Consider the following 16,370-nt stretch of genomic DNA (forward strand, 5'->3'; position numbering starts at 1 on the left):
TGTCTGTCCAGCTAACCACAGTGCAGGGTTTCCCTTGGCCCCTGTTACTGCTTTCTTGCCTGAAAATTAATTTTACTTTCAGGCGGAGACTGGAGTTTTTAGCTGGCTTCGGTGTAAGGCACTAGATTTGGTGCAAAGAAGTCGGTGACAGCTTTCTTTGAACATCTATACAGAATATTGTCCATGGCATTGGGTTGGGTTGGCTTCTCACCAGAAAGCAGGATCAGGGTGGGTGTGCAGGTCTTGGCTGGGGACTCTGGCTGCCCAAGCCTTTTTCCTCAGATACCATGGGGAGCTCGAGGAGTCCAGGTGAACTGCTGAGGCAGAATTAACTTCTCTGGGAAGCATTCCTAGATGTTTTGGGAGAAGTACAATGCTGGTTTTTGGCCATGCTTGACATCTGATTCAGCCTGCACACTCATAGGATTGAAAAAGCAGTGTGCTGGCTGCCACCATTAGGTTAGGTCTGGGTAGTTGTAATAAAAGTTGTCTTGGCCAGTAATAAGCTTAGAGGTTGTACTTGCTAGCTGGCTCGTAATCACACATGCACACACACACAAATCCCTTTGCGAAAGGAAAATATAGGCTTTTTACTTTTTTTTATATTGCAGTACAGAGCACTTTGACACAGACTTCCCTAAGCTAAAATATGCTAAATCCAGCTAAATCAAGTAGGTTTGTCAGTAATTTTAATTTAAACAAAAAAAAGTTCAGTGCTCGATAAAACACTGATGCTTCTTTGGTCTCTCGAAATACAGTGCTGCTCAGTCTTTAATCCCCAACCCCCCTGTTTATCATTATATGAGGTTATAAAGAAAAGCAAGTTCATGTCTGGTTATAAAAGCCAGGCACAAGTGTGAAATCTTTATTGGATCAACCTTCTGAGAGAAAAAATTGCCATACAAAATGCACAGGAAAACCACTGCCCCAATGGCATGCTACCTTCCACTCTTAAATTTCAGTCCATGGAGATATGTTAATAACATATAATTTTTAACTCCCAGCTTTGTCCATGTTTACACCAGGAGGGGGAAGAAAAAATATGAAATACTGTGTTTCAATAGCAGTGAGCACTCGAGTGCAAAATGCATTTACAGTGTAATAGTTGAAGCTTTTCTGATAAATTAAGACACTTAAGTTGTTACTGATCTGCAAAGTCTGGCATTGTTACTGGCACTGCAAAGTCATGCTCCTCTGAGAGTAGAGCACTACAGTTTAATAACTCTGCCAAAAGCTATTAAAAATAAAAAAGATGGGCAATTTTGAGCTTTGAAAGAGCTTGGCTTGATAGAAATACTATTTTTTTAAAAAGTGAATGCTTCAAAATAGCAACAAATGAATACCAGCTTTGTAACAAATGAATTGTAAGCTTTGTAATTCCCAAATGACCATAACTAAATAACAATTTAGAATCAACCAAAACCAACAGGGTCTGTAACCAGCAGGATGCAAAGGGTTGATGTGGTTAAGGTCACGAACTGCTGTAACTGGATTTGCCCTTGATTTTTGTAATGTTGGCCGCGATTTCTCTTTGCTGAACTCTATGCGAGCTTAGATAGAGGTTGTTCCATCCTGATGGATGTGCCAGAAGGGGTTTAATTGTCATAGCTCTTTCCTTTGTGATGTTATTAGCTGGTACATAGGAGTGAAACTCAACGGACCAGTTTTGGGGCTGACTGTCACTCCTGAGTCAAAGCTGCAGCTCTTTACCCCGTGTGTTCTTGCTGGTTTTGCAGAACTGCATCACGGTACCCCAAAATTCCGTCTGCCCTCTCTGCGTACATCAGCGACTCGCTAGCAGCCCTCAATGAGTAAATCTCTTTGCAGCTATGGCTGCTTGCCTTGAGAGTGGCTTCCTGGTGAAAACACCCTGTCCTGTAGCCAATGCAGCTCTAAATTTGTATTTCAGAGGTTTCGTTGCTATGTGAATTTCTTCCTCTTTAATGCTGCTCAGGAAAGACGTATTCTCACTCGTTTGGGTCATACAACCTATTTCTTCTCAAGCAGCCCTTTGTAATGAATAAATTTGTGTGTCAGCTGAAATAAACTTACTCCTTTTCATCTTACAGTGAAAATATTGTAACTTTTTCCCCTGCCTTGAATAGCAAATTAGTGACTACTCAAAGCTAATGGAGGGGTGTGGGGCATGAAATCCCTTTTAATGTCTTCAACACTAAATCTGTACAGGGTTTTGTATTCTAATCCTTCTATTTGCTGTACTCACCTTCATGGGTAATGTTAGTTGAGTTGCTCTTGTGTTTCTGACCTGTAAAGTGTGGGAATATTTGTAAAGTAATTCAGTATTCTCAGGTGTAAGCTGATACTGTCACAAGTTTCAAAAGCATTGAGAAGAGAACAGTTGGAAGTTTATTTTATTTACCTTTGCCTATTTTGTTTGCTTTGAGTCACCTCCTTATTTTTTTCCTCTTTTTTTTTTTTTTCTTCTAGGTCTATAATTAGCAGAAGATTTTTCTGTATAGTTGGCACACTATACCTGTATCGGTGTATTACAATGTATGTGACTACACTCCCAGTACCTGGCATGCATTTCAAGTGTTCTCCAAAGGTAAACTTCTTTTGTCTGCCTTTCCGTATTTTAATCTGTATGTTTTCCCCTTGTCTTGCTGTTACCAAAACTGTGAGCAACACTTTCTCAATAATTGTTACTAATTTGAAAATACCAGTTTGGCATGATGGGGATGTCCTTCTGCAGATCATCAGCTTCCCTCTCGGTGAAGGTGTTGACTGTTGCTTTGGGGCAGTGCAGGCATTCCCACCCTTTTCAAAGCGCTTATCTATGCAATTTCTGTAGTATTTTCAACTAATTTGCACGATCAGCATTTTTGTATCTCCACTGAAGCAGTTGAAGGTGTGCAACCTGTGGAGGTGCCATGTGTGACTCATTTTCTTCTCAACACTTCAGTGTGTCAAATCCAAGTATGATTTGTATTTGCAGTGGCCCAGAGAGACTTTTCTAAGGCTGGTGAAACTCTGTCTCTTTTGCAGCCGTTTGTCCCTGCATGTATTTTTGCAATTGTGTTAGCACAAGGACTTGCCACCTCCTCCCCAGTCTAGCACTGACTCCTGTTTGTTGTGCCGAGGAATAAAATGGGCTTGCAAAAGCCCTGACTGAAACCAGGCTACTGAGACAGAGGTGCTTAGGCAAGACCCTTGTAGTCAGCCTTGAAGGGTAATTGATGTGCTCGAAGTGGAGATGGGACAGGGATGGTGGCGTTGCATCCATCTCCTATCACACAAGCATTGGTGTGAGCATGGGCCTTACTGCAACGTTTGTGATAGGGAAATGCAGTCTAGTACGAACTGGACTTCTATGGTAGGGAGCAAGGTGCATATATTAGACACAAGTGCTCTTTCTCCGTAGCGGTTCATCTCCATGCCCCTCCTGGAGCTGTTTGTGCTATAGCTTGATTTAAGCAGGAGAAGGGGGGGGGGGGGAAGTAATTTCTATGAAATATCTACTGCACACACAGTTCAATGGCTTTGTGTGCACAGCCGTAACTTAGATGAGAGGTAGTAAAATCACTGATTTACAGGTAGTAAAATCCTGATTCGACTCGGTACACATGCTCTTGCTGTTTTGGTGAGGATTGCTGATACATACAAACAAAGCCGAAACACTTCAGTTCCTCAGGGAAATAAGGGCAATGAATGTACTACGCCGGTTGTTTGACAAGGCAGAGCGTTTGCCAAGCCACGTGTGGCTTTTTGAGGGACCGAGGTCTTTTGTAAAGAGAAGTAAGTGGGAGAGGAGTCAACATTGTATTTGATCAGTCAGCCGTTATGAAATTAAAAAAGAAAGAACACAAGAACACAGGTATTTGTGGACTGAAGTGAGTAAATCTGCCATTTTTGGAAATTTTCAGTGTTGGCAAGTCCGACTCATTACTCAAGTAAAGACAAGCCTATGTTATGCTCTTCTATTGCCCCGATAAAACTAAGGATTAGCTGGGCTTTCTTGAAAGCTATAAATATACTGGTGGGAAAAGAATAACCTCTCAACACCTTATTAAGTTATATATGATTGTGAAGAGTGGGCTTTGGGGACCATTTTAATGTTTTGTAAGGAACTGTTAGCAGGAAATGTTTAATTGCTGCAAAGACCCTGTTGAAATCTGTCAGAAATGAATAATTTCCACTTCTTAAAGCAAGACTGAGCTTTAAAATAAAATAAAAACATGCCTATAATGGCCAGCAAGGGGGATCTGTGTCTCCTTCTGACTGTTAAATGGTTACCATGGATTTTGAAACTTCATAAAATGAGGTAAGGATGCAGAACACGTGTAGTCACGTGCATTGATCCATTAGTCCTGCTACTTTGAGCTCAGATGGTTCCTGCTTCCTGTTGGGTCCCAGAGGTGCTCAGTACATCCTGGTTGTGCTTGTCCCACAGCATACATTTTGTTTGTGGATTTGTTTAACATTTGGGCTTGTTTTAGAGCTGAGAGTGACAAAAGCAAAGTCTTGGGACAGTGCCAGCTGCCCTTCGGTCACCTGGGAAGAGGGAGAGGGGCATCCTCACCAGAAGGACTTGGTTTGCTTTGATTTGGCTTTCCGAAGGCAAATTGAAGTTTTTTCAGAAATACCGTCTGAGCTAGCATCATGGGTTGGAGGTGGGTCAGAGCAAAGGCATCGGGTGTGGAGGAATGTCCCCATTGCTCGCATGAATTGTGTGAGTTAAAGCCAGCGCAGAAGTTTGACACTGTGCTCTGACAAACAACATGTATGTTTCTTTTGAAATGTTAAGTGGAAAGAAATGATTTTGAAGACTTTCCAAGGTGGGGTGGTGTCAGGCTTTAGAGTTTGGAGTGAGATACTCTCTTCTGTGTGTTGAATCTGGGTTTTGGCAGCTGGATGTACAGCTTGGACAGGTCATCCTGTTTTCTGTTGGATTATCGTCTGTAGGGCCTGTGCTGTTATGAACAAGATGAATTAAATTAAGCTTGATTTATTTTAGAGTGCATTGCCTCTTGAAGAGAAGGAAAAACAGATGTTTAGAGAACATGACAATTCTAGCTATAGCTGGAAATATTTTTAATTCCTTTTTATTGGTGAAGCTGGATTTTTGAGACGGTATTACAGAAGTCATAGGTTTTCCAAGAGTCATTATTCTGAACCTCACTGTATATAGGTGAGGTTCATATATATATATATATATATATATATATATACACACAAACACACATACATATACACACACACTCCCATTGTATATCCCAGTGCAAGAATATAATGAATAAAAAGAGATGTGAACCCATTAGCTCTGCTTGAAGATTCCCACTTAAAATAATTTTCCTGCACAGCCGCGAGCATTAGCAAAGGCTGCCAACAAGACCTGGGAGAAGGATTACACCTTTACATGGTAGCAGCAATAAGTACTTATAAATAACGTAGCAAACAATTTTTGCTCGCCTACCTGTTTTACCGTAAGTGTAGCACTCTGAGTGTAGCTACTGACAGGAGCTTAACAACTTTTGGACCAGTTTCTTGCTTTGGTATTACAGTGAAAAGATGCCATGTTTTTCATTGCAACTAGAAGTGGCCTGGTGTAAAGGTTTTTTACACATGTATATACATACACAAATATGTGTGTAAATAAAATTGCCTTTTTTTCTGTGCTTTTTCAATCTATATTGTGAGCGTAGGAAAAAACAGTAGTCCTTTGGGATATTGTATTTATTGTATTTATAGGGAATTTGTAATAATTTCCTTGATTCTTCATACATTGACTACTTCAAATAAAATAATATTTTAGACAAATGGATGGAGGTGCATACGGCCTGTGTTCACATGTACACTAGCTATAATTGATGCAAAGCATCAATAAAAAAATAAACTCCTGTCTCAATCCAGTCTTTTTCCCTCTAGAAATGTGATTCTAACTTTTGGAAAAGGCTGTGGATTTACTGGTTGATCTTGTGTATCAAAACAAAAACAGAGAATAACTGAAAGGCAAAGTTGCTGGCTAACACCATTGCTTTAAACTCTAAAAGGTTAGCACTGATATTTTACTGTGCTTTTGTGTTTTACTCTTCCACCAGCTTTTTGGAGACTGGGAATCTCATCTACGAAGGATAATGAAATTGATTGCTGGTGGAGGATTGTCCATCACGGGATCCCACAACATGTGCGGCGACTATCTGTACAGCGGTCACACCGTCATATTAACTCTTACATACTTATTTATCAAAGAGTGTAAGTTTGTTACTGTTCATATGGAATTTCCTGTTGTATAATTCCTTGCTAATTGAAGAATTATAGTTGTGCTTATCGGTAAATACAGTTAAAGTAAAAATGCATGCTTTTTCAATTAAAAAAAAATAATAGAACTTCAAAGACATAGGACTTACTGAAAAAGAAAACTTTGGTGGCAAAATAAAACACTACCAAGTAGATGTCTGTATTAAGCATTTTATTTCAAAAAAATTTTGTTTAGAATATAATTGAAACCTTCATTGCATGCTGCCTGATGAATGGTATTTCAAGTATGTGTCTCCTAGTCTAGAGAGAGATGAATGCCATGCTAAATGCAAGGTTGCTAATTTTGGAGGAATCAGGCCTTAATGTATGCATTTATCTTTTATGAAAGGCAAGAGGAATGGAGTGCCATCTGTGTAGAATCATTATTGAAATACAAATCAGTTAATTTTACTGACCACGGTATATTATATTGTTATGTATTAGGCCTGTTTCTCAAAGATTTCATAACCTTTCTGTTTTCCAAGGATCTGATTACCCCTGAGTACAATTTTAAGTTATACCTTAAGAGAATGATACTTATTTTGTGATCTCAGCATTCCTGCTCTTAATCTTAATGCAGGCATCGCACTACCCACCCAGGATTGCAGTCCGCATCCTCTGCTAATTACAGCAATAGTCTTGCATGCTGATAATGTTACACTTTGAAATAATCACTGCTTGTGCTTCTTTCCAGATTCCCCACGGCGACTCTGGTGGTATCACTGGCTTTGCTGGGCACTTAGCATGGTTGGGATGTTCTGCATCCTCCTTGCTCATGACCACTACACTGTGGACGTGGTGGTGGCTTACTACATCACTACAAGACTTTTCTGGTGGTATCACACAATGGCCAACCAGCAAGTGAGTTTCTCCCAGTCTTTGGATCCGCGTGGCTCTGCTTGCCGTAGCGTGGTGGTAGGCAAATATCCACACTTTGCCTTGAGCCTTTCTGCAGGAGTAGGAATGGACTCACCTGTGTCTTGTGGAGCGTCCCACTCTTCCCCTCTCACATTGGGTTTGCAGGAAAGACAGAGGCGTCATCAGTTGGGTTCATCTTGCATCTTGACTGCAAAAATATCTGAAGGTCTACCCACAGGCAGGCAAGCCTCTCTGCTTCCACTGTGTAACCTCAGTTTTTGAAGTCCTTCTGAATTTGGGCTGATTGGCCAGTTTTGTGATAGCAGAGCAAACTATTCAGATGTGGTGGGGTTTTTTTGCCTTGAGGGTTTTTTTTGTTGTTGAAGCCAACTGGGTTTTCCTTGTGTTCTGTGGCTTGTGCCGTTTAGTTAGATGACTGGTCTCTTGAAGAATAGTATGAGGCCTCACTAAAAATGAGCCAGTTTTTCAAAGTGTTTCCAAGTGGCGGTAAGTTCCCCTGACCAAGGGAAATGTTTTCCTTTTGGAGGGTAGTGCAGCAGAGAACAGGCTGCTCCTGTCCTAAGGCCCGTGTCTGGGAAGGCATGAAAAATAGGGTGATGAGGGAAATATTGAGAATGAGGAGCTGCTTAGGAGGAGACACAGCACTTGATGGGAGAGGGCAAAGCATGGTTTGTAATACTCAATGAGAGAGCAGCGGTAAATGATTCAAAGGTCGAATGAAGAAGTCTAAATGAGGTCTCATGTCATTCTCGTCATTCTTACTTTCCTGCCAGTGAACTAGATCAAGAAGAGATGAGATTAGAATGCTGAGGAATGTGAGAGAAAATGTGCAAGACTGTTATCCATGGGAAAAACCTAGTGAGTTAAGAGAAACTTACTCTTTGGTCTGTAACAGCAAATTCGTGTCCAAATATTTTCTGTGCAACATGGAGAAAGATACTTTGCTTATCTGTCGCATATGACTCCACTTAATTATGTTTAAGAAAGACCTAGTATGATGATAGGAAATTAGTTAATATTGTGATGGTACAGATTTTTCGATCATATCATGGTCTTTTAGCTACCATGTCATATTATTTCAGTGGTTTTGATGCTACTTGAAGCAATACACCACAGTTTTTTACCACCAAATGCCTAATTGCAAAGAATGCACTTTGATGTTCAGTCAGTTTGGGAACCACTGTGTTCGATAGCAATCTATGCCCAGACTTCGTAACTCTTGTCATACAGCACCAAACTGACTTCCGCGCTTTGAATTTGCTCCTGGGCTCTGTCTAAACAATGGTGCTGAGTGGCCATGTTTCCAAGCTGGAAGCTACTGAAGTCAGGATTGCCTTGAGTGCTAATGAGGACTTGCTTCAGAAAAGCCCTTTGCCTTACTGTATGGAAATGTACTTATTTTGATGCATGATGTGATTCAGAAGATGGCTCAACATTGCTTCCCTAAGCTGCTGACATGTTGGGAAATGCCGATCCCTGGAATCTTACCTGAGTACACATTTGTGTGCAGCACCTTCCTGGTGCTGCTCCATGTGCAGAGGGCTGTGGCTTCTGTCTGACCTTAAAATTAAAAGGAAAAGCCCACTAGGGCTAATGTGGATTTATTTTTCATGTGAGTTTATGACATGGAAAGAAAGCTTAGCGTACAGGCCCCATGCTTGCACTTTCCGGTGAGCTGATACAATGCTTCCCTGCTCTGGCACTGAAAATGTGCAGCAGGGTAGTTGGATAACTCCCTCGGTGCCTGCCCACTCCTTGTGTCTCAGCTGTGGCTTGCTCATGGCTAGGAGAAGCAAAAGGGTGGATGGGGGCAGTTTGAGAACATGTGGAGGGCAGGGCAGGGTTTATTAGCTCCTCTGGATGGATTGAGGCATGCCTTACTCATTGCTCTGTAGGCACACAGCTGGGCTCCGAAGCAATTCTTGAGCTACATGTAATTTCAGAGATACTTATGGAAACAACTGTGCTTTGGGTTGGGTTTTTTTTTTTTTTTTTCATATTCCCAAAAGAGAGGAGAGACTGATCTTTTGGGCCACTCATTCTTTTCCTATGGGACCATTGAACAGCTGAAGTCTTGGAAACGAGGGTGAGCCTCACTTGGGAGCAACATTTGGTGTGCACAGGGAGGCTGTGGAAAAGTAGCTTGGCTCCTCTTGATCTTTGTCCATGCAGATCTGTTTGGGAGGTGTTTCTAGATACTGAGAGATTTTTGGAAGCAGTTGTAAGCAAGACGCCACTGATGAACGGTAGCAAGCAATGTGCAGTGAAGTCATGCGAGTAAGTGACGTGCTTCTTTGTAATTCTCCTTTTTTCTGATTATCTTTGTGCAGGTGCTAAAAGAAGCTTCCCAAACTAACCTCCTTGCAAGGGTCTGGTGGTACAAGCCCTTCCAGTACTTTGAAAAGAATGTCCAAGGAATTGTACCTCGCTCCTACCACTGGCCCTTCCCCTGGCCGGTGCTACACCGGGGCAGGCAGGTGAAATACAGCCGCCTGGTGAATGACACATAACAGCGTGTCGACAGACAAAATGGGGGGGGGGAAGGACCTGTCCCAAGTGCTAAGAACTCCATACGAGAAGATGCCATAAAAAAAAAAAATCAACTGCTCCCTAACCCTTTCTTTTAACAGTTTCCTTGACTTAACCTATTCAGTTACCTGGTAAGCACTGTGATCTTTTTTTCTCTCCAAAGGATCTGCGTTGGACAACAATAAAGAAAATTTAACTTATCATGCACTGTTATACATTTCTTGTTAATAGATTTGGGATTTACATTTATCCATCACCATGTTCCTTTGTATATGATGCGACAGCATAAATGAAAGCTTTTATATCATAAGTTCTGGTCTTTCCAGTCACGTCTGGGAATAAAACATATTTTCTTGGGAAAACATACTTTTCATATCTCTTGCCCCAAAGATTGGGCTGTAAGCCATTTTCTAGCAAATGACTATATGAAGGTTTCTAAATACCTGCCTTGGGTAAAATCGAGAAATCTTTTTACCTGTTGCACCGTGTTACGAATAAGATGATAGACACAGGAAGGTTTGGTAATCTTGATTTTGTAGAATCTGCAGTGACTGTGTCAAAAAGTGCAAAAAAAAAAAAAAGTTGTAAAGTGATTTTCTAAGTATTTCCTAACTTTATTTTTCAAAATGTGTATGAAAATTAAATTTAAGAAGATTTTTACATGTCAAAGAATAGAGAGTTAAAATTTAAAGAAAATGCTTCTTGGGAGAGAGAGATTTGTCTATGTTTCTAGTGCCTTTCTTGTCTTGATTGTATGGTCAGTAGGCAGTCTTAAATGTTTTTATTTAAAATAAAGTATTCCATGAAAGCAGAATTATATATACTGTATAATTACTAATTTTTTGCATTTATAGCTAAATTAAACTGGAAATTTGCTTATAATGTTGAAATTGCCATGTGTGTGTGTGGGGGGAACCAAATAAAAAGGGTCCGATCTTGCTCACACATTGTGGGCAGGTCAAACTAAAAGGTATCACTTTATTGTCTACTTGGTAGCTGTATTTTAAAAAGAAAAACAGCCATGAATTCCTGTTTTTTAAGAATTTTACAAATGATCACTGAGTGAACTACGAATGGTTTCTCTATCCTGTATTGAAATGTTGTTGAAAAACAACAAAGATAATCTATTTCTTTAAAATATTTGTGCAGAAACTGCATGTAATTATAAGTTTCACTCCTACCATACATACTGTATGTTTGGGGAAGTATTCTATCCTAAACTTGCCAATGTGCAGAACAAAATAGTTTTTTTAAAGAATGAAGAAGAGAAAATATATATATAAATATATATATATATCCATTCTGTATTTTACGTGAAGCAGAGTTATCTTCTGTAGGGTTTTTGTGTATTCACAAGGTGATATTTGTATTGTAAAACAACAATGGTGAAGGAAAATAAAAAGGCTTTTGAAAAATGTACTTTCCTTTATCTTTTTAATATTAAGTTTAAATTTAAAGCTGGGTTTGTTCTTCCAAACCTTGCCTTTAATTTTATGTGTTATTGCACTGTAGGCCATCAAATTTGGACTGTATGGAAACTCCATTGATTTTGAATTGCTGTTTGCATTGGGCAAAACAGTGCCTTATCTGAAATAAATGCTATGCAATAGATTCTGACCGTGTGGGAGCTGGGAGCGGATGGGAGGAGAAGCCTTCCTGGGAGCCATCACCAGGGCTTGAAAAATCTACCCCAAAACTGCTGGGACGGAGCACGTTGCAGGGTAAACATCCATGACCCCAGGATCTATCAGTCCTGTCACTTAAACAAAAACAAACAAAGTTAAATTTCTGTGAGTATGTGGTGGTGAAAGAAGTGTAATTTCTTCTTTTCTTTTTTTGGTGGATGGTTTATCTCTACTTCTCTGCCCTGTTCCTCAGCCTTGACCAAACGCTTGAAGAATTGATGGGGTGTTACTTCTGCTGCTTTGCCTCGCTGTTGCTCGGGATGCTAAGCAAGACTAACCCGTTTCTTATCAGTTCTCTTTCTCCCTGGGTGGGAGGGGATTTCTTCATGTCCCATGCTTCTTGGCAAAACCCTTTGCAACCGCGTTTGTAGAGCTGTCTGCAAATTTTAGGGATCAGCTCTGCATGCTTTACCTTCAATTCACAGTATTATCTTTGCAACTATGTGGTTGACAGTCGATTTTTTAAAAAAAAGCAAACCCCCTCAGAGATGATGGCTTGAGAGAATTCATGCTCCCAGATGTAAATGAGTGAGTAGATTTTTCAAGACCTGGCATCATGCACATCAAAACCATTGACATAAGTAAATGTATGGATATATGCACATTACATTAAATGGAATCTGCTGAATTCTGCATTGTAGTGTCTGACTTACTGCATGGATCTTGCTAAACAAGGTTTCATTTTTTTCACAGCAGAGCTGTGCTTTGGTAAAGCATGCTGTCTTGAGAAATAAGTCTGGGCAAGCAGAGACATGGAGCTCAGCAGTATGGCGTTGCTCTGTGTGCTGCCTAGTCTGGAGGAGGGGACGAAGGGAGTAGCTATGGGACAAAATTGTTGTGCATCAGTTTTAACTCCAGACCGTGGTGCTTGTGCTGCCTTGTTCTTCTTCCCTGTGAGTATCTGCTCAGCAGCAGCAGCTTTTTAAGATGGGCGATGGCTTGTGATGGCACTAATGCTGTGGGGATTGGTGCGTGGAGCGCAACTGGTCATTGTTTAGCATTGCGCTAACGATTTGGGATCCCAAATTTGCCACCATCGAGCACTTGAGCTGCATTTCCTGCTAACAATTGGGGATCCCAAATTTGCCACCATTGAGCACTTCAGCTGCATTTCCCCCAAACCACTCAGGGTATGGTACATCTACAGTGATTCTTCGGCCTTCGCTTTCTGGAGAAGCATAGCCAAGGGGGTGATGGTGGTCTCCTGGAGACTTTGAACGCCCACACTTGCCTTTTGAACTTTGTATTTCTGGGGTGATATCCTTGGGCAACTTTCAGGGGCAACCCTGTTCCCAGTTAGAGGCTGGACCACCATATACATTGTCCCCTTGCCCTGGGGCACTGGTGCATGGGTGCATTGTGTGCATCTACCTTGGGTAGTGAAGCTTGTGCTGCTTGTGCGCACGTGGACCTTTACCATTGATGCCCATCAGAGAGGTGAGCACAGCAAACTTGTGCCAGTGTGGAGCAAGAAGTCAGTAAAAGAGCTGAAATGCCGTGTTGTGCTGCCTTGATCAAAGCAAACAGAGCTAATGGCTCTTTGCACATTGTGCCAGTAAAACCATCTTCTCTTGACTTGTAATTGAACATTAAGTTGTTTAGTTTGAGAGCATCTGTAGGAGGACAGTCAGGAGCCTGGTTTGTGTGTGGAGGGTAAGCCTTAACATGTTGTCCAGTACACATTCCAAGAGGCTGAAATTTGAAAGGGGGATCTCCACCAGAAAAGGCTGGAAAAGAACAGCTTAAGATGGAGAAGGACCTGGCAATTGTCTGAGTCCTGGACAAACAGAGACCAAGATCTTTGTCAGGAGGATGGACTTTGATGTTGCTGAGATTCATCTCGATTTAGCTTTTAGTCCTTCCAGGTGGGGAAAGTTTTAAGACCCTTAAAATACAGGAATGGGAGGTTTTTGAGAAGCACAAGCCAAGCAAGGACAATGATCCTTTTGGTTTTCTGTATGCTGTGAAAAGGGCAATTAGCACACATCAACCTCCTCTTTCTTGCTTTTATTCAGGGGGCAGCTCAGTGTATTGCCCATTGGCTTATCCTTCTGGTGCAGGGTATCAGAGGACTCCCCAAAGACAAGCCACCACAAGTTCCTGTTTTGGCAACTTTTCCCATCCAATTCAGCAGATACTGGCAGCAGATATTTGCCGGAAGGATTTATGGCTTCTTTGTGACCATTTGATAAGGACTCCTTCCACAGGCAGGCAACCAAAATAGAGATGAACCCTTTGCATCATGCAGAGTGGTGTTCCCATGCATCTCCTCTATAACCTGGTGGGAATACGTATCTTCCTTGTAGAAAATTAACATCTATTTTTCCAGGACTGGTGCATCCTCTTAATGTTATTTCTGTCACTGGTTATCCATGTGCGCTGTAGGCTTGGCAGGGAATGCTGGTGAGCACCAGGATTTGGGCATGACATCCTCTGCACATCCGTTCTGCAGCCTTGTTTAAATAAATAAGCACATCTCTAGCAAGGTTTGGGAGCAGGCGGGAATCCCCCCACTTGACTGTAGGTGGTTTTCAGCAGCAGCATCTTGGCCCTGGTGGTTACCCTTGCTGGCAGATGGTTGGCATGTAGGCATGGGTGGGCATAGAGCAGCCCACCTTGTTCATTTTCTGCCCAATTTTTGCCCAGAAAAAGCCAGCAGGAGTTAGCTTGGGAAGGATCTGCCCAATTCTGCATTGTTGTTTTTCAGTCTCCAGGCCCAGGGGGTAAGAAGGGTTTCCCAATCTTGTGCCAGAGCTCCTCTGCTTTGCACATGCTGCTTGGCTCTTCCTCAGAGTGATGCTTTCCCCGTGCTCTCCCACATCCGAGGCAAGTGCTGGCTGTGCCCAGCTGGGGCTCCTGCTGTGCGTGTTTGAGCAAAACATCCATCCAGGGCCTAGGAGCGACTGATTGATAAATGCCGTTTTGGGTGCAAATGAAGATGATGTTGTCAGCAAAGTGTTTGTTTTCCAACAAATGCTTCCAAATGCATCTAGCCACTTTGTGATCTCGTTGCAGGTTGGTGAAGGGGGAAAGGGGAAATGGGTTAGCTTCAGGGAATGTGCTTCAGCCTGGGCATGATGGGCTGAAGCCAAAATTGGCTGCTGTAGGGTTTCTTCTGATGCCTCCTACACTCCTAAGCACTGAAAGTGCTGCCAGCTTAGACTTAGAAATCTCTTAACCAATTTTGCTCTCAAAAGACCTCTGTCAAAACAAGGATGTCTCCCTTGATCACTCCTCTCTGCTGATGGGGACGATCCTCCAGGTAGTGTCACCAGGTCCAGCTGCTGTGGAGTTGGTCCCATCACCTTTAACACGATGGGGACAACTTGCTGCAAGAGCTTTCCTGCAGGGTACCTTCACCCCCTGGAAGGGTCAAAGCAATTAATCCAAGCCCCACTTTTGCCCATGTAATGCTTTGATGCATCTCCCTCCCTGGGCTTGCAAAGCAGCCGCAGAGCTGAAGGTCTCTCCTTTGGACCTATTTATGATGCTCTGGGTGACTTTTGGCTGATGTACTCCCTAACTCAGCTAATAATTGCTTCTGCTCAGGCTTCACCGCTGGTTGCCTGCAGCCGTGGCACACACCGGTCACAGCATAGTTACTGTAACCGCTGATTTTCCTTTTCCCTGGGAGAAAGATATGCTGCCAGACAAGTTATTTGAGCAACCCTTTGTTTCGGGTTAATTTTGGTTCATCTCAGCTTCTTGCAGGTGGAGCAGGTCAGGCGCAATGAGTCTGAGCTGCAAGTCTGAGTGCAGAACAAGGATTTGTGTTCACCACCCAGCAGAGTGGTTTTGGCTCAGGCAGCCCTCTGCCAGGTGAGCGAGCCTCGGCTCTCCCTCCAAGGTGATGTTTTTTCTTTTCCACTTAATATTTTATAGGCTTAAAGGAAAGTGGAGTGGGCAAGGATCTCAGGATGTTATCTGTTTCTCTGTACTGATGTCTCCCCTTTGGCTGGAAGATGCAGCTCTGTACCTTCCAGCAGTGAGAGATACTCTGGCTTATTATTTTTTAGCCCTTCAGTGTACTTCCACGCATTGCCTGCATTTTGACAGTGATTGAAACATACCTTCCCGTTTCATCTGGCAGCCAGATTACTTTTTTTTTTTTTTGTTAAATCCACAATTACCTTTTTGGCAGAGATTTTGATACTTGCTCTAGTGCCCTCCTTGTCATTCGGTTTGTGCTGCTGTTCAGGGAAATGAAAATGTGGTGCTTTTCCACATCTCTTTGTTTCTATTCCCGTTCATCCCATGGGAGGGACGACCTGCCCCTGCCTTGTCACGTGACCTCTTTATGATGTCATTCTGCATTTTAGCTTGTGGGAAACCTCAGCCAGGCTAGGGGGGCAGTAAGGGGGATGCTTCCGTTTTGAAAGCAGTAACATTACGCATGAGATGGGGAACACGTGTTTGGCCTTTTGCTGCTGCTTCAAATGATTGATGCCAAAATATTTTCTGTTTGTTGTGAACCTTTAACCCATTGCATTTATTCTGTGGGTAGATTTAAGGCACTTGATCTGGGGAATTTTTGGGTGTTCCCATGTCTGAACTTCAATTGAGTATTAGCAGCAAAAAATCACCAGGACTTGGTTGTCCAGAAGGGCAGGAGGGTGGGTCCTTGCTCATACTGCATCCCAGGACATTTTGATAATGTTTAGTAGATATCCCTTCAGTTCAGCTATCACTCAGTGATCTGCGCATGACTTTTGAGTTCAGAAACTGTAATTGTTCCAGTTTTGCTACCTTTGCAAAAGCCCAGGTTCAACCTGCCCTTCCTAAACTTTCCATGCGCACTTCCAGCCGTGTTGTCCAGCAGGAAAGTCACCGTTTACCGCCACGAATAGGTCTGATCCCACTACCAGGAGCAGCTTTCAGCTACGGCGTGGACCTGTGGTGTTTCTACAACACAGCATGCTGTCTCCCAATAAGATGCAAGTACCCAAATGCCACGTCCTGCAGAGCTGTTGGTGTCTGTCCTGGAAAATATCCTCACCCCCGCAACCAGCTATTTAGCAC

The 16,370-nt window shown here is 42.4% G+C and overlaps 1 protein-coding gene across 14 annotated transcripts in view; it reads left to right on the plus strand.

Moving 5' to 3' along the window:
- The window catches only part of SGMS1 (sphingomyelin synthase 1), a 109,391-nt gene extending 97,447 nt beyond the window's left edge, over positions 1–11,944 (plus strand). For 13 of the 14 annotated variants that reach the window (XM_072870077.1, XM_072870079.1, XM_072870080.1 and 10 more), the window contains 4 exons: positions 2,449–2,566; positions 6,060–6,213; positions 6,953–7,119; positions 9,468–11,943. In XM_072870077.1, the coding sequence (XP_072726178.1) occupies positions 2,449–2,566; positions 6,060–6,213; positions 6,953–7,119; positions 9,468–9,647 (619 nt within the window). In that variant the 3' untranslated portion in view covers positions 9,648–11,943. Of the gene's footprint in view, positions 1–2,448; positions 2,567–6,059; positions 6,214–6,952; positions 7,120–9,467 lie in introns of all 14 variants that reach the window. The other variant, XM_072870089.1, reaches the window with a different exon arrangement.
- Positions 11,945–16,370: the final 4,426 nt, after the last annotated feature.

The sequence above is a fragment of the Ciconia boyciana genome, chromosome 8, assembly GCF_034638445.1.
Source record: "Ciconia boyciana chromosome 8, ASM3463844v1, whole genome shotgun sequence".
Taxonomy (NCBI): domain Eukaryota; kingdom Metazoa; phylum Chordata; class Aves; order Ciconiiformes; family Ciconiidae; genus Ciconia; species Ciconia boyciana.